This window comes from Dendroctonus ponderosae, unplaced genomic scaffold, assembly GCF_020466585.1.
Source record: "Dendroctonus ponderosae isolate FM_Combo_2020 unplaced genomic scaffold, Dpon_F_20191213v2 Dpon_F_20191213_1, whole genome shotgun sequence".
Lineage (NCBI taxonomy): Eukaryota > Metazoa > Arthropoda > Insecta > Coleoptera > Curculionidae > Dendroctonus > Dendroctonus ponderosae.
The window spans coordinates 9042905-9061459 of NW_026017110.1; the positions used below are offsets into that span (position 1 = coordinate 9042905).

The 18555-nt window shown below is 39.6% G+C and overlaps 1 protein-coding gene across 6 annotated transcripts in view; it reads right to left on the reverse strand.

Moving 5' to 3' along the window:
* The window catches only part of LOC109534686 (echinoderm microtubule-associated protein-like 2), a 25403-nt gene extending 6937 nt beyond the window's left edge, over positions 1-18466 (reverse strand). Inside the window, exons 1-11 of one of the 6 annotated variants that reach the window (XM_048660754.1) lie at positions 18212-18466; positions 10648-10762; positions 5622-5719; positions 3154-3332; positions 2984-3100; positions 2874-2927; positions 2711-2806; positions 2528-2599; positions 1078-1192; positions 825-1015; positions 690-765 (exon numbers count right to left, since the gene is read on the reverse strand). In XM_048660754.1, the coding sequence (XP_048516711.1) occupies positions 690-765; positions 825-1015; positions 1078-1192; positions 2528-2599; positions 2711-2806; positions 2874-2927; positions 2984-3100; positions 3154-3332; positions 5622-5719; positions 10648-10723 (1074 nt within the window). In that variant the 5' untranslated portion in view covers positions 10724-10762; positions 18212-18466. Of the gene's footprint in view, positions 1-689; positions 766-824; positions 1016-1077; positions 1193-2527; positions 2600-2710; positions 2810-2873; positions 2928-2983; positions 3101-3153; positions 3333-5621; positions 5720-5777; positions 5883-7379; positions 7520-10647; positions 10763-18211 lie in introns of those variants that run through there. The other 5 variants (XM_048660753.1, XM_048660752.1, XM_048660751.1 and 2 more) reach the window with 5 other exon arrangements.
* Between the last annotated feature and the right edge of the window lie 89 nt (positions 18467-18555).

Here is an 18555-nt window from a genome sequence, read left to right on the forward strand (position 1 = left end):
TATTAGATAATGTATTATTTTTAGTTAATATATGTTTTTCTTACAAAGTTTGTGTTGTTTGCTTTTACGTTATTTGCTAAACTATGAGTACTATACTGCAAACTTACTTAGTATGTCTATACCTTAATAGTATGAGAATACTAAATCAAAAAGTCGTATCTAACAAAAGTAAATTTTTTATCAAATCCCAAAATTTACACCCTTAAGATTTCTTGTGTAAGTTTATTAACGTGAAGTTCACATTGAGATGTTAAAAAAGAACAGTTTTGCAAATAAGCCAAGATGGCATGTCATAATTTACAAATTGCTTAATATCTCAAAACTTGGGTTTTGCAGGTACGACTTCCTGTCTTAGCAGGGCAGAAAACCACCCTGTATTTGGTTTTTTTTTGAAAATCATAGTTTTGGCCTTTTTTCGTAAAACGTTTAAGCTGAGGCTTTGCAAAAAATCCACAAAGTATGTTAAGATCGGCTGGATTTTTTAGAAAGAGCAACCGTTTTCGAAAGACAGCTCCCTCCCATTAAATAAGAGAAACGTTTTTTCAAAAAGCCGTCGTTTGGATATCTAGGAACACGAAAATCCGACAAAATTTTCAGCAAACAAAATTGGTACGACACTGGCATATGCAGGCAAAAAGCACTGTTGTCAGCTTTGAAAAAATTTTTTTCCGAGTAAACTCCGCACTTACCCGGCCATTAAGCTTATCGTGACTGGAACAGCTCTGCCCAGTGGCAACCAGCATTTTATTCGGATGAATGGCCAGGCTGAAAAAAAATGTTTAAATCGCCATTTAAACTCCCGAAAACCCCGTGAATCAAACAACCTTTTGATGTCGTCAGTGTGTTCCAGATAATGGCGCTGATTTTGTTCCTCCACATTGTAGAGCACGACCACTGCGGCCACGAAATAAACCATTTCCCCAGTGGGTAAAAAGTACAGATTCGATCGACAATCTCTGCCGCGGTAGCCGTAAACCCAATCCAGCTTCAATCGTTGCATGGGCGCTGTTGACACCTAAAACAATCGATAGCAAGGCGCTGGCTTTTCCAAGGCTCTGGTGATTAGATTGCTGATACCTTGGTGATTTCGTAGGAATCGGCCAGGTCAGTGGGCGCGTGAAGAATCACCGGTCTGCCCTTCATGAAGATCTTCACCGTCTTGTCGTCTTCATTGAAAATGGCTTCTTTCATCCTAAAATTCCACCAGATATTTTCAACAGGGCTAAATACCATTTCCACCCACCTAAGTTTCGGGTCCCTAGGGACCTTGTGACTGCGCCCATCCGATTTTTTGTTCATTTTCAACCGATACGAAACCACAACTAATCGCCAAACGGTTGGTTCGCGAAGATAAGCCCGAACCGATAAAAGTCGGAATGAAAAATTCACACATCTACACACACACGCTGTCTAGTTGGCGTTGAGCCGAACAATAAATAAATTGATGTTTGTACGATTCACTTTTGGGCCAGACCAGTAGAGCGTGGAGTCAATGTAAATTTCGTTGTTTCATTGTGCTTTGCCGACTAATTGCCCGATTAAGGCCACAAATCGAGGATAACCGTGCAGGTGAATTCGCAACAAGCGCCCGACGTTTCGACACCCAGTCGCTGTCATCATCAGGGCCCCCGTCAAAACTCTAACCCACTGGTTTGGACACAAAAAACGCTCTCAATTCGCCAATTGGGCACTTTTTGCAAGTCAGTCAGTGTCGTGCCCGAAGGGCTCGGCACAACAAGCGCATTAGAGAGTGTTTGAAAACAAAGTTGTGTCGTGCCCGAAGGGGTAGAAACCCAGAAAGAGACTCTCGACTCTGTTTTACAATTTGCTGGTTTGTTTCAGTGCGGCACCCGAAGAATTCGACACCATTTCCATCTTTAGATGTGTTTAAACATCAAATTTCGTGAAGAAAATTGCCAAATTTTCTGGTTGCAAAATGATGTCAAGCCCTGCGGGCACGACACTGGCAGAAGACCCAAAACCCTGTTGCCAGCTCATTTGAACTTTTGTCTTCCACAAAAAGGAATCGGAACTGGATCGCAAGTGAAGAAAAACGCGAAATGTTTGGGTTGTGTTTCGTTTGAGTCGGTTGAGTGAAGGCCACTGGTAGGAACGAAAAAATGCGAAAAAACTTCCACCCGAAACTTCCCCGCTATTGCATTTTCAACCGGGAAATGTGGCCGAAAAATACGATCTCGATAGGAACAGTTGAGGACCGTTCCACTCAAAACCCTCCCCATTAAACAGCCCGAGCTGCATTTTCTTTTCCCCCCAGCTTTGGCTTCCAATGGATCGACATCGAGCGACGGTTTGCGCTATAAAAAATTAATTTTCCACCTCACGCAAGGTGCACTACCCAATTAGAGGCGAGCCTTTGTGTTTGCCTGATGACTGTGAAACAGCCAAGGTGAAGTTACATCGAACAATTGCACAAATTCAAACATTTGCTGTCCTTCCCCCATGTGCTCTAGATGTTGTTACCATTGAACGAAACAACAAAACAAAACAAAAAAAAACAAAAACATACCCGTGCTTAAGGTTGGGACTGCTTAAACTAGCGTTAGATTTAAATAGGTTCATGAATGACTTGGTGGAAAATCTAGAAACAAAAACAAAACAAAATTACACATGCGTGTATTAGAATGGGATTGGGATTGGTGGCGGTTAGATAACAGATAACTGGGAATGTTTCCCCCAAGCTGACACTTACTTGCTTCGTATTCCTGTGGCGCCGCTTTGATTGAAATCCCCCGTCGAACTCCACCTTTTGTGCAAAGTTTGGCTCGGAGCCACCGTTCCTGAGCCACTGCTGAAATCACAAACACATCAACCTGGCTACTTTCTAAGCCTTTTTGCCTGGTTTTACTGTTTACCTGGTGCTGGTAACTGATAAAGGCCGGCGCACGTTCAAAGGCTGGGGCGTAGCCCTGCAAAACGACCTTTAGAGAACTTTGCCTTTGAGTAAAGACCTTTGATTGCTCACCTGGGAGAAGGCGATGGAATGGGGCTCACACTGCTGGAACTTTGGCTGTCCGAGTGCAGGCTACCTGTGGACTGATAATGGACGGCTCGTCTTTGAGGCAACGAGGACGGCGCGTACCTAGAAACCACCCTTAATCAACTGGCCGCTGAACCAAGAACCTCGTTCCTCACTTTCTTCCGCCATTCTCCGCCTTGGAGGCCGAGTAGCTGATGGACTTGTTCCTCAACAGGTCCTTGTAGGAGGCGTTACCGTTGATCCTCACGGGAGTAGATGGGGTTGACTGGAGAGAGGAGGCGTTCCTCATTCCCTCCAACACGTTCAGTCTGCGCAGCACCTCAGCTAAGGTGGCCTGGAAAAAAGCAATCAGTTTTTTGGAGCTCTGAAACTTTGCACTTTTCTATCTCGAAAACTTTAAATAGTCACCGATAAATCAGAAGAATTTTGGATAGAGGGTCTCAAACACTGTGCTTTCCTAAGTGGGTTATACTGAACAATTCCAGCCTCTGAAGAGGTAGAAGGAAACTGGCTCAGTTTAAAGTCTACAGCTTAAAGCAGCAGCATAAAGAGGCTGAAGTTTGGAGGCTTATATCCGGAAAACGGTTGCATCTACATAAAAACTGAATAGGACCTTTCTGATCGGGCGTCTCCCGTTCTACCTTGAGTGAGGATTTTAAGCTTTGGAAGCTTCCAACATGCTGAAATGTTGTATTAAATCACCTTTATCAGACATTAAAGAAGACCAAATGAACCATTGAAGAGCCAAATCGCGCTAAATCTTTCAAAATTTTTAAGTTTGGCTTCTACCGGTTTCAGGATGATAGATTGGACTTGGTTGGGAAAAGATTGATGATGGTAGCCAGTCGAAACTTTCAACTATCAAAGAACGCAGTTTTGCCGATCGAAGAAAAAAACGTTTAATTTTGAAAATCTGTTTCAATTTTCTTGAGGGCGGTGAGCTGTCGAAACTTTCAACGGTTTTAAAATACGATTTGGCTAACAGATGAAAAATCCAGCTCGGTTCTCTCATCTTCCATTTCTGAGAAAATAACTTTCAAACGAACCTTTGCAGAATTGCTTCTAGACACTCGGGTCTTACTTTAACTTTAACTGACTTGAACTGACTTTAAAAAATCATCTAAAAATAGCTGGTGAAGGCAAACATTCCAAACTCTGAGAAACTTTAGAATGCGCTTTAGGCCATTTGATGCCCTGATCAGAGTATTTTGTTTCTGAGAAATTTATTTTCAAATGAGCGCTGAAAAATTTTGAAAGTTGCCCCACAAATCCTTGACGATGCAAGACATTGGAAACTTTCAACAGGTAACCCTTCAGCTATTCGAAGCGAAGGTCAACAACTGTTTACCTCTTTTCGTTTTTACAGAATTGACATTTTTGAAAATTGCCTCAGAAATCCATGATGATGCAATTCCAAACTGCACGCAATTCGCAAAAATGCACATTCGAAACTCTCAGCAGTTATAAGGTAACCTTTCAACCATTCGAAGCAAAAATCAGCAAGTGTTTACCTCTTTTCGTTTCTGAGAAATTTATTTTCAGGTGAGCAGGTGCAGAATTGCGGCAAAATAGCTGAAAAATGTTGAAAATTGCCTCAGAAATCCTTGACTATGCAAGACATTTGAAACTTTCAGCAGTCATAAGGTGTATTTTCCGTTATACCAGGCAGCAAGTATCTACCTCTTTTGGTTTTTGAGAAATTAATTTTCAAATGCTCGCTTGCAAAATTCTCAGGCTCCCAAAAAATCAGGCCAACTTTGAAAAGTCGTCTAAAAATCCTTGATGATGGCAAATATACGAAATTTTCTGGAGACATAAAATGATCCTCTGGCTATACAATGCTAGGCCGAGACATTTCCTAACTCATTTCGTTTCCGCGAGATTCAGTTTTAAATGGCCTTTATATGCCTGTACAAAATTAACACAAACACATGTGGCAACTTTGAAACTTGATCTAAAAATCCTTGATAGTGGCAAATATTCCAAACTATAACGAGTAACAAAATACGCTTCTAGCTATACGATGCAAAGTCCAGTAAGGTTCTACTCCATTTAGTTTCTGAGAAACTAATTTTTAAATATTCCTTTGCAGAATTTCATTATGAAAATCAAGCCGTATTTGAAAAATTCTCTACAAGCGGTTGATGGCGGTGCACACGTGCAATTATACGAAATTATAGAATGAGCTTTGCACTATACAATAACATAGCTAGAAAATTTCGAGCTCTTTCCATGTTTGCGAAATTAATTTCCAAATGAGCCTTTGCAGAATTATCGCAAAAAAATGCTTAAATTTCAACATACATCTGAAAGGCCCTGATGGTACCAAACGGTCGAAACGCATAGAAGTGATAAAGTAAGCCTTTAGCTATAGGATGCATCAACCGGAAATTTTCCATCTCTTTCATTGTTTGCAAAATTAATTTTCCAATGAGCCTGCTGAATTTTCCCGCAAAAAATCAGCTAACTTTACTTAAATGGGCCATTTTCAACATACATGTTTTCCGATTAACATACTGTTGTTAATACAGCTTTATTTTTGATCTGGACCCGTATTAAGGCCAGAACTACAGTGACTGTATAACTTCTGACACTACCAGGAGCGATCCATATAGGCACTCACCTTAAGGCACACCAATTCATCGCCTTGTTCCAGAACTTTCCTCTCGAGGTCGGCCACTCGTCCGGCCACGCCTCTGTTTTCCGTTTCAAGCATTTCATCTGAAACAAACGGCAGTTTTTCAGGTTTTTCCCCCAACTCCATTACGGTCCATGTTACTTTGAATGGTCCGAAGCGAACTTGAATGATATTTCGGAATGTAGCTGAGCGGCATTAAAACGGGGGGGATTTACATGGTAATGACGGCGAAATGTGACAAGTGACAGATATCTCTAACCTCCTCTGTCAGATGCAACAGGAATTTTTTTGGTGGCAATGCCAGAGATAGTTACCGATAAAAATCTGGAGTTTGAAAAATCATCTAAAAATGATTGATAATGGCGCAGATTCGAAACTTGCAGGGGTTATAAAGTAGGATTGTGGCTGGAAGATTCAGAATTCGGCAAAGGTCTGGGTTTGTTAGTTTCGGAGACATTAATTTTCCAATGAACTTTAGCAAAATTTCCGCTCGAAAGTTTACCTGACGTTGACAATTACGCTAAAAATTCTTCAAGGTGCCAAATATTAGAAACTTTCAGAACTTATAAAATCATGGCCTTCACCAACGTAAAACTCAAATCGGCAAGCGTCTAGGCCGCTTAGTTTTTGCGCAATTAATCTTCAAATCGACCTTTGCAGATTTGGAATTGACTCCCGAAAAATCAAGCCAATTTTTAAAAATTGACTAATAATCACTGATGATGGTAAATATTTGAAAAATTCAGCGGATACAAATGGAATGCGTTTCCGACTCTACCATACCAGAGCCAGAATGTTTGTAACTGCTTTGGGTTCCAAGAAATTAAATTTTAAACCAGCACTTGCAGAAGTGCCACAACAAAATCTGGCAACTGAAAATTTGTCTAAAACTCGTTCTTAATGGCGAACATTCGAAACGTTCAGAAATTATAAAGTAGGCTTTAGGCTATAAGACGCAAGATCTGGTAAAATTTTGAGGTTTTTTTTGTTTTTGTCCAATATATCCCCAAATACACCTTTGCAGAGTTGCCTCTCAAGAACTCAGGTCAACTTTTAAAAATCGTCAAAAAACCCCTGATGATGGCAAGCATTCGAAACTTTCTGGAGATATAAAGTAGGTTTCAGTCTATACGATACCCGAACCAGAAAGATCCTAACTATTTTCGTTTCTGCAAGATTAAGTTTTGAGCGAGCAATTCCAAAATTACCGCCAAACAAAATAGGCAACTGAAAATTCTGCTAAAAATCGTTGTTAATAGCGAAAATTCAAAACTTGCAACGGGTATAAAGTAGACTTTTGATATAAGACGCAAAATGGGGCAAAATTCTGGGTTTTTTTAGTTTCTGCTCAATAAGTCTTCGAATAGACCTTTGCAGAGTTGCCTCTCAAAAACTTAAGCATCTTAAAAAATTCGTCAAAAAATGCTTGATGAAGGCAGGTATTCGAAACTTTCAGGAGATATAAAGTAGGCTTCAGGATATACCATCCCAACGCCAGAAAGTTCCTAGCGTTTTCCGGTTCCAAAAAATTAAGTTTTAAATAAGAAATGGAAGAGGTTAAATGAATTTGAACACCTTGTATTTAGGGACCGTTTCAAGAAAATCTGGATGCTTCAGATGCATCACGAAAACCAGAAAACCGAAAAAAAAGACACATTAATCCGAGCGTTCGAGCAGGAATTTGAATCAGTGAATGAATGTTAGATCAGGTGATTCAGGTGGCCTTATTGGCCTTTTACTTACTGTAGGCACTTTCTAGGGAGTTCTGCAAAGCGGTTCGGTACAAATTCAAGTTAACATCCGACTTTTGTTTGTATTTTTTGAACATTTTCGCCTGATCATTGATTCGGCTACTGAATCACATGGAGAACAACAAATGTGTGGCGGTCGAAAATTGTCGATTAATCAAAACTCCGATAGCCAAAAAGGTCAAAAACTAATCGCATTTGTTAATGTAAATTTACTGCTGGAGGTGCGACAACCAACTATACAGGAAAAGTGATTTTTGCAGGTTTTTCAGCAGCTACTTACGCCAGGCGTTGTAGGTGTCGGTGAAATTCGGACTGTTTTCATCCTGATTTGGGGATGCATCCTGATTTAAGGAGATTTCGTCGGATTTGGACAAATCATCGGCACTTTCACTCATATTTTCCAACAGTAGACTTTTCAAGCATTTTAACGCGAAACTCCCGAGCTGATAACAAAATCTTCACTTCCTAATGGTGAATTTACCGGCTATCTTTTCCTTGGCGATTTGGAGACTTTCACTCATGTTTTCCTCAACTATCCTAATCGCCAGTCTTAATGGGGTTTTCGTGACCGATTCTCAATGGCTTCTAATTGGAAAACGAACTGATATCGCCATCACCGAGTCTTCAATGGAAAAATGCACGTTTTCCTGTCTAAACGCGACTGTTTTCGGCATTTGCAGACAACTAGGTCGAAATTTCCTGTTGGTGAGCAAATCCAAAGCCTAACAAGTTGGAGCCTGGTTTTGGGGCCAGTTGACCCGAAACAAAGCCCTAATTTATTTACAAAATTTCCTATCACCTAGTTTTTTATATAAACCTGCCCACTGAATTCAAAAGAAATGTTGCCCGCCCCGGTCAATTTCGACTAGAACCGGGCAGGGATGAAGCCCTAAAGGCCACAGGGGTGCTTTTTGATCGATTAATCGACTTCCTGAAGCCTTGCAGGGGCGTTACAATGAAAAGGAGCCGATCGATGCGATGAAACCGACGAAAATCATCAACTCCAAGGCCGATTGGCCGATTATTCAACAGCACGCCAAATAATTGCTATTTGAATAAATTTGCATTCGAGCCACTGGCAATGACAAAACAGTTTGCATAATTTAACCATAATTTTCTCGCCGCATTAAATGACTATGGTGTCTTTCCTGTTGAGCGTCTTCGCATGCAGCCTGCATCGGCCGGACGATCGTTTTTCCTTTTTTTTTATCGACAAATTCAAACAGGAAAATAACTTGAATTGACTTGACCACTATCGAGCACCAGCTATAGCATCCAGTTCAAGTAAACAAACCTTGGAAAAATCGCGTGTTTTTCATCCTGAACTAGCACTTGAACAAAAGGGAAATCAAGCTAATCTGGCGAAAAATACTGATACGAACTTATCGTTTCCTTATATGTTAATGTAGATGATAAGGTTGTCTAATCAACCAAACACATCGATAATTACGCAGAAACACATGTGGAAAATAAATAGAATTGACATGGTTAAGCCCGATGATGATCTCATCATGTCCAATGTGTGCAGTCCATTTCTATCTAGAGGTTTGTTCAAGGATTAAATATCACAAACAGCTGAACAATGCTTTGATGTTTATTTAATTCTATTTTTATTTAATGACAAAAAAAATCAATTGTCTAAGGAGGGATTTGCACAGTTTGATTATTTCTATAAAAATGCCTGATGACGACAGCCAGTCGAAACTTTTGGCGATTATAAAACATTTGTTTGGCTGTCGGGTGCAAAAATCGCAAAGGCTTCTAGTGTTTTTCGTTTGAGGGAAATTCATTTCTGAAGCTTAGCTTTGCCAAATTGCCGCTAAAAAATCTGGACAAGTTTGAAAATTTGACCAAAACTGCTTGATAATGGTGAACATTCGCAACTTTTTAGAATTGTAAAGCAAGATTTTGGCGCTGTAAAATGCAAAATCCTGCAAGTTTCTAGGTTTTTCAGTTTCTGCGCAATTAATCTTCAAATGGACATTTGCAGAATGGCCTACCTAAAACTTAAGCCAAATTTAAAAAATTGTTTAAAAATCCTTGATGATGGCAAAATCCTCGAAACTTTCTAAAGGTATAGAATAGGATTCAGACTATGTGATACCAGCAGCTAACTATTTTCGTTTCCAAGAAATTGGGTTTAAAAAAAGCTTTTGCAGAATCACTGCTTTTACAAGCGATTACCGAATTACTGCAAAAAAGTCTGTTAGCTTTAAAAATGTGTGTAAAAATCCTTGATGATGGCAAGTATGCGAAACTTACAGAGGGTACAAAATATGTTTCAGACTATACGTATAAAGTTTCTAGTTGTTTTCTGTTCTGAAAAATTAAGATTTGATGACGCCATTGTAAAATTTTCGCCAAAAAATCTAGCCAACTTTGGAAAGTTTTCAAAAAATCCTTGATGATGGTCAACGGTTGAAACTTTCAGCAGATATAAAACGAGCTGTTGACTATGCGATGTATAGCTTTGCAGCTTCCCGCTTTCTTCATTCCGAAGGAACAAATTTTGAAACCCAGCTTTGCATAATTGCGCCTCAAAAACTCTGTCCAACTTTSAARGTTTTGAAGAGAAAAWTTTKTCACTGTCCTGCAGTTGTTTTCGTTCCGCACAAAGTCCAAGAACCTTCAACTTATTGATCTGGCCRGTTGATTGAACAGCTYCCACCCATCCGCTGGCGTTTTCCTAATTAGCAAAACTGTTTCACAAAATGGGAAAACGTGGGCAAAAGCGCCATTACATCAGCATTCCTACTCGCATCGATGCTAATAATTATCCAAGGTTTGATCTGAAGAGTTAGAAGATTCATCTGGTGTGGGCTGAACGTTTGTTTTGATGGCTTGGTCAAGGCTTCGGCTGCGAAAACAGTCGCGCAATAAGTGAAACGCTTTCAATTTTTTCGTAATTCTTTCTTAGCTTTCTTCGCAAACGACTTCAAACCTACTTATTAAGCGATAATGAGCGATTAAAACCACTTTCCTTAATTGCTCTTCGCTATGGTCAATCAATCTTCATTTTTGCGAGGAAAACGCTCAGATTCCTTGACGCAAAGTGCCCACCTTGATGACAAAGTGGGTTACAATCGCTAAATCAAACAGTTATCCAGTTATCTGTGTTACGTACTGACATTTACGCAACTCGTTATTTACCAAATCATTTACACCAAATATGGATTAAAAGTATCTGCTTAGACAAGCTTTAACCACTTACGGCTGTTCAGATATTGCGCACTTTTCCTGCAAAATAAAGGTTCACTTACGGTTTTCGTCGGGACTCTCCATTGAGTCGGCATTGAGGCGCATGTTACTGAAGGGCCTATAACGTAGATCTTCCATGGAAAAGGGCTGATGGAAAGCTCATCTTAAAAACGAGCCCTGAAACAGTAAAAACAATGGATGGAAAATGTCGAGAAAGTCGCAACACACTGGCGTAAATCAACGAAGAAAGAATGCCGTAATAACTTGGGCTGCAGGAGGAAATCATTAGAATATCGCTTGGGAACGGATGTGTCGTTCTTTTGTTTGGGGCACGCCAAGACTTGAATGGACAATCAGTTGGAGCAATTGTTTCGCCTCAAATTTGTACCGAAATGAATCCTAAACAAGCGAACATTCAGAGAACTGGTTAGATTCCCGCCAGCTCTGGCAGAAAGGAATTTTGGGAATTACTTTTAAAAAATTGCGAAAAACTATATCCGCTGCTATCTAAAAGGGAAAACCGTCAGGGTTTACCGGGCATTATTTGTTCTTTGCAACAATCCCCAAAACGCCAGCTCGTTTCATCCGGGAGGAACAAATTGTTTAAACAGCGCCTGCAAAATGGCTGCGGAAAAAATTACTCACGTTCATAAATTCTTTAAAAAGTCCCTGATGGTGCTAAAGTTTAACTTCTACGGATTACAGGCCAGAATCCGCTCTTTCAAATACAATAGCGCCCAAATGTACAGATCTTTATGTCTAGAATATATTAATTGTTCAAAGAAGGCCTCAAAAGTGGCTGTTGAAAGAGCGGGTCAATTTCATAAATTTATCAAAAAATGCCTGATGGTGCCGTCAAAATTTAACTTTTACAGTGTTGGGGGTGGAATTCGCTCTTTAAAATGCCGCAACAGTCAAATATCTACATCTTTCTGTCATGGAGCAATAAAGTGTTTAAAGGACGCCACAAAAGTGGCTGTTGAAAGTGCGACGCACATTCATACATTCCTCAAAAAATCCCTGATGATAGCTTGCCGGGGAAACTTTCAGGACTTTAAGCATGTATTTTGCGCTTTTCACTGCAGAAGACTACCAATCTGCAGCCAGTTTGGTTTAGGAGGAATAAATGTTTTTAAATGTGTTCGCAAAATGGCTGCGGAGTCGCAAAATTTTTTAAACTTATTTAAAAAATGCATGATGATGGCCTCAAAGTTAAACTTTTATGGATTTTGGGTCGGAATTTGCTTTTTCAAATGCAACAACAGTCAAATATCTAGATCTTTCTGTCATGTAGAAACAAATTGTTTAAAGGACGCCACAAAAGTAGCTGTTGAAAGAGCGGCGCACATTCATAAATTCCTCAAATAATCTCTGATGATGGCTTGTAGGGGAAACTTTTAGGACTTTAAGCATGTTTTTGCGCTTTTTACTGCAAAAGACCACAAATCTGCAGCCCGTTTCCCATAAATTCCTCCGAAAATCCCTGATGATGGGTTGAAAGAGAACCTTTCACAATTTCAAAGAGATTTTTTGCACTTTTGAACGTAAAAATTCCCAAATTTCCAGCTAGTTTGATCTAGGAAGAATAAAATGTTTATAGGGCGTTTGCAAAATGGCTGCTGAAAATTCACCCACTTTCATAAATTAATCAAATGAATGCTGCCTGATAATGGCAGGACGGCAGGGAAAACTTTCAGGATTTCAAACATGTTCTTTGCGTTTTCCAAAACAAAACACCTCAAATCTCCAGGTCGCTTGATCTTGTAGAAATAAATTGTTAAAGGAAGTCATAAAAGTGGCTGTTGAAACTACAGCACAGTTTCAGAAATTCCTCAAAAAATTCGTCATAATGGCTTGCCTAAGAAATTTGGAGGATTTCAAAGACGTTCTTTGTGCGTCTCAATGCAAAAACACCCAAATTTCCAGCTCGCGTCATACCGTAGAAATTCATTGTTTGTTTAAAGGACGTTCCCAAAATTACTGCTGAAAAAGGCCTGCACTTTCATAAATTTCTCAAAAACGCCCTCCATTGATGATGATGATTTGACGTGAAAAATGTACATATTTTCAACAAATCCTTTGTGCTTTCCAGTTCAAAAACCCCAAAATTACACAGCTTGTGTAAAATGAATAAATTGTCTAAAGGACGTTTGCAAAAAGAGGCGCCCACATTCATAGATTCGTCAAAAAATGCCTGATGATGGTGTCAAGGTGAAACTTGGTACGAATTACAGGACAGGATTTGCTCTTCCAAACGCAACAGTGTCCAAATCTCCAGCAATTTGCATCTGATCAGAAAAAAACGTTTAAATTAAGTTAACAACTGAAACAACACAAATAACTGCTGAAAACGATGCTTTTTAACAAATTCATCAATCAAATCGTCTTCCATTTGAAAGATTTGAATTCTCAGGGCAAGCAAAGAGTGGCAAGAAGGCACCCAAAAAAGGGCTTTTAAACAATGTCTGATCAATGTTAACAGTCATAGAACCTCCTTCCATTTGAAAAAACAATCCATTTTTACAGTGAGACAAAAAGCTCATTCGATACGGATAAAACACCACTGATATTAGCATTGTTTTGCCATAATAGAACATAATCCAAGTGCAAACTAAGCGTTTTGGGGCTTAAATTTGCCAGCTAAACCCGTTGGATCTGGTTGCACGATAACTGCATAATAAGTATATAACAGAACTGATAACTCCAGACTTTCAGCATTGGATATGTCTTCAGTGATTAATGATCAAATGATTGATTAGAATTGCAACACCTCAACTAGAAAGCTGATACAGACAAAAACCGTCTGAATTTTTTCTTCGGCTGTTGTCCATGTGGTTTCTTCAGTCATGGTTGGATTTAACCGGTCATGTAAATGCACGGTTTTGGTTTCAAATCACGCACGACCCCATAAACAGTGAAATTGGCAAATCGGATTTTTTGCCTACTTGCAGTCCAATGTAGAAAGGAAATTGATTTGGCGCGAACGTTCTCTGTTCATTTGGAGGCATTCTTTCCAAAAAAGTGCTCAGCTTCTTCGAACGGGCCAATGTGGCAATTAATATCGCGATTCCCATCCACCTGCGCTTAGAATAAATTTGCTTAACGGCCATGGGAACAATCTCAAGGTGTACATGCAAACAGTACCATAAATTTTACCGTGGCGTACTTTCTTTTCATCGGCTTTGGTAATGATCTCACGATTCTCCACCCACTAGCACGCGAGCATTCTTCAACGCGTCTCTAGTTTAGATAGATCCATGGTGCAACGGACGTGTTTCAGAGGCACGCGTTCTGAGGGCCAATAACAGGGCGCGTTTCTGGGGCGATTTCGTTTGTTTGCACCAATGCTGTTGATTGAACTGTAAATGCCTTGGCCTTCAAAGCCACCTAGAGAAGGTTTTTAATGCCAAGGTGGTTTTGCAGGACATTTATCGATCTCAGCCAGTTTGCTTGCGAAGGAGATAGTTGACCGACACGGATTTACATGTATGCAAAATACCTTTCTATGCTTGAATGGAAAAACAATGCAAAACATTTCAGGCTGTTACTCTTACTGTTACACTCATTAGAAATTCCTCGATAGTCGTAAATTTGCCGAGGAAATAGTTGAAAAAGTTGCACTTAGAATGCGAAATTCCTCAATTTCTAATGGTGCGTCCAGATCAGACGAACCGAAATTTGCCACATCTTAGGCTCGGCTCGTCTGGTCTGGACGCACCATTAGAAATTGAGGAATTTTGCATTCTAAGTGCAACTTTTTCAACTTGGAGCGTCTTTCCTGCTCCATAAAACAGCGCAAGGAAAAATTGGGTAGGAGATTTTGCGATTGCTTTTTTAATGAAACCGTGATGGTCAGACAAAAGCCAAGTTTCTAAAAAAATTTGCAGCAAATTTAAAAGTTTGTGGACTTTTTAGTATTGTATGCTCTATAAAACGGCGTAAGCCGCAATTGCCTAGGAATTTCTGTTTTCGAACTATGATTTTTTAAAGAAAGCCGTGTTTATTACGCAGATGCTGAATTGGGTCAAGTTTCAAAATCGTTAAAAATTGGAAACATTAGACCTGAAAGTGAACATTTCAGGACTGGTAGGGTCTTGTATGCTCGATACAACGACGTACCGCGTATTAGATTAGACATTTTCTTTCACGGCTTAGGATTTAATTTAATTTAAGGAAAACCGTGTTTGTCAGGCAGATGTTGAAATTGAATCAAATTTGAAAATTTTGCAAAAATTGGAACAATTAGGATTTGAAGAACAGATTTACAAAGTTGTAGAGACCTTTGAACTCTATAAAACGGCGCAAAGAAAAATGGTCTAGGATTTTTCACCTTTGCGTCATGATTTTATAGAAAAAGCCATGTTTATTCCGTTGATATTAAAATGAACTAAGTTTCAAGATGGTCTAAAAAATTGTGAATCGTTGAATGGCCAGTGGAACTTTCAGAGAAATTCACATTTAGGAATGTTTTCCGGGCTTTGAAGCCGTGGTCTATGGGAATTTCTTCCTGACGTTTAGTCTTCTTCCAGTCTTAGTCGGAAAGCACGGGAGATCACTTCGCCCACTGCCTCATCGCCTTTGATAATGTCCACCGCAGTTGTGGACGAAACGTCAGGAAGAAATTCCCATAGACCACGGCTTCAAAGCCCGGAAAGCATTCCTAAATGTGATTTAACCGGCCGTGAAAGCCTTCATAGTCTGACAAAGAGAAATTGTTTGGGAATTGTCGTCTTGTAGTTATGATTTTTTAAAGATAATCATGTTGGACAGGCAGATGTAGAAACAACCCAAGTTTTAAAATGTTGGTAAGAGTTGGACCAATTAGCATTCAAGACAAAATTTTTGAAGTTCTAGAGACTTTCACGCTGCATAAAACGGCGAAAGAGTATTTTTCGTCGTTTTAGAGTTATGATTTGTTAAATGTTAAAATGAGCTCAATTTCACGATATCAAAAAATGGCTTTGCTATCAAAAACTCTCTAATCCGTTTGTGCCCAGCCTTTCGGGCACGACACTGTCTGAACTGTAAAAGTAAACAATTGCGGGATAAATTGGAGAAAATGACTCAGGCATTTTTAAGTTTAAGTGATGATGCTGAGGCCACACCACACGTCTTTGTCCACTTGGACAGTGTAGGCTTGCCAGACCAATAAGCAAACTGCAAATTTGGGAAATCCACATTATTAGTATGCAAACATCGTGATTTTGATGATTCAGTGGGTGGGGGTCATTTCAAATGTAAGTACGCAACTTTTCGGAACCCGAACCCGATTTGGCAGACTATTTTTTCTACGCTCGTACACGTACCACCACGGCTGATCGCTTTCGACCGATAAATTGACTAATTACCCGGTTTTTTGCCATATCTCCGATCGAGTTTCGATGCAGAACGGCCACGTTATTTCTCAAGAGGCCGATGAAGCCGAAGACAATGGCCTCATGTTGCCGTGACTCCAAAAACCGGAGAGTTCCATTTTTAGTCAACGAAAGGACGACGAAAATGTACAGGATGGTTATGGCAATAATGCGTGAAATGGCGGAAATTGCAAGACTGAACCACCCCAAACCCCAAAGTCTATTCTACCAAACATTCCCAATTTTGCTTTAAAGTGCAAAGCATAATTAGACAACGAAAACTCCTAGACAATTACACCTTATGCTGTTTCATAGAGCAGAAAAGACCCTATAAGTCCTACAATTTTTTTTTGCACTCCTAATTTTTTAAATTTGACCGAAACTGTGAAACAGCTTATTTTAAAATGTGCCGTACAAACACGGTTTTCTTCAAAAAATCATACCTCCAAGACGAAAACTCCTAGTGAATTTCCCCTTGCGCTGCTTGATAGAGCAGAAAACACTCTTCAAGGTAGGAAAGTTTCATTTAGAATCTTAAAATCTCCAATTTTTAGTGATACCTTGAAACTTGGCTCATTTTAACATATGCGGGACAAACACGGTTACCTTCAAATAAACATAACTAGAAAACAGAAACTCCTAGACAATTACGCCTTATGCTGTTTCATAGAGCAGAAAAGACCCTATAAGTCCTACAATTTTCGTTTGCACTTCTAATTTTTTAAATTTTTACCGAAACTGTGAAACTTAGCTCATTTTAAAATCTGCCGTACAAACACGGTTTTCTTCAAAAAATCAGACCTCCAAGACGAAAACTCCTAGTGAATTTTTCCTTGCTTTATAGAGCAGAAAACACTCTTCAAGTTCATTTAGACTCCAAATATCTACAATTTTCAATGATACCTTGAAACTTGGCGCATTTTGACACATGCGGGACACACACGGTTACTTTAAAAAAATCGTAACTGGAAAACGAAAACTCGTAGACGATTTTCCCTTGCACCGTTTTATAGATCAAAAACGACGCTACAAGTCCGAAAATGTTCACTTAAAATCGAAACTGCCCCATTTTTTTATCGAGACCACTTGTTTCGCCTTCTGCTTGACATCTAGAAGAATCTCGCCCTGTAGATGGCCGAGTTGTTCGCACCAAATCTGTCTCGCTTTAATTTATTTATTGCCTGACCCCGATATTTGTTATTAATGTTTGCGTTTAATTGCATCAAAGCCGACATGACAAACCGTTTTTCTCACACTAATACTGTTAGCGCTATGAATGGATAAACCGAGCAAAAAAAGAGGCAATTCTTCAAAATAATACGGACAAAAACATGGGCAAATTAACACTTCCCTTTGTAGTGTGTATTTACCGGCCAAAGTAACCGTTAAAACGAAGCCATCGTTCACTTGATCCTAATGGTATGGTTCTGGTTGAATGGAAGAATGGCCAATAACACAGCAAAACAATTGTTGAAGTTCATTGGCTTAGATGGCTTTCAATAACTGCATTCTAGAATAGTGTGCCCTTTTGCCCTCATATAAATCCTAAGCTTGAATTAATATGAAGAGTCAACAAAGGAAGGCAGGTGGCCGGAAATCGCCTTGCTGGGAACCCCTTAAAGTGGTTCAACCATGCATGTAGGTACCAGATGGCAAAAGGGCGCTGTGTTGGAAAAAAGCACGTTAAATATCGCTTTCTTGGCAAAAATGTCCCGCGAGTACGAGAATTGCGGCATGCAGCGCGCGATTTGCATAGGAATTCGAAAAATTCGCCATAACATGTAACGGCAATGGGCACCAATGGCCTAACAGGCTTCGAATCTCTGCAGGATTGCGGATGGAAGATTCGAGCATTTGATAGGCAAATTTCTCACAACCACAGACAATTAAACAACGCGCCTTAACATAAAAGAAAGTGCATTTAAAAGCCCCCAACAAACACTTTTACATAACGACTGGCTAAATACTTTCAATTAAATAGAACGAATCCATACACAAAAGCTATTTGCTTTCGTTAAGCAATAAAGCTATTTGGCGGGTTAATAACAATATTAGGCAAAGCCCCCCTATAATAAATGTATGGAAATATCACTTAATTGCTTCGTAATTAAGCAAATATTACGAAGATATGGGAGATTATTAGGAAGAATTGTTTGTTTCGTTATTTCAATTAATTTTTGAGGGCAGGATTTAGCTAAAATTCTGTAGGTGCCCCCCAGCTGAGCAGCACCAAAACAACAACATCCAGTCGATAATTAAGCCAATTACTTACATAATTGCGATAACAATCAATAACAAGTTCCAGCTTTGGGTACCCGATATCTGCACCAACGACGAGACGTCACAATGCAACAACTGATAAACTAAATAAGTATAATAACGAAAAACTCCAAATCACGCACGATTCACAGGAAAAACGTCGCCAATGCACGGGGTACCACTGACTAGCAAATCGTCCATATAAAATGTTCAATTCCGATGTCGGTCTGCCTTGCTCAGGTGAACGTTCAACTCCCACCATTTCCTTTTTACCTGTTATCGTACCGTTTGTCTGTACCCCTCATTTGCTCAGTTCAGAAAGAGAGAAAGGAACGAGTTTTTGATGTGGATGATTGG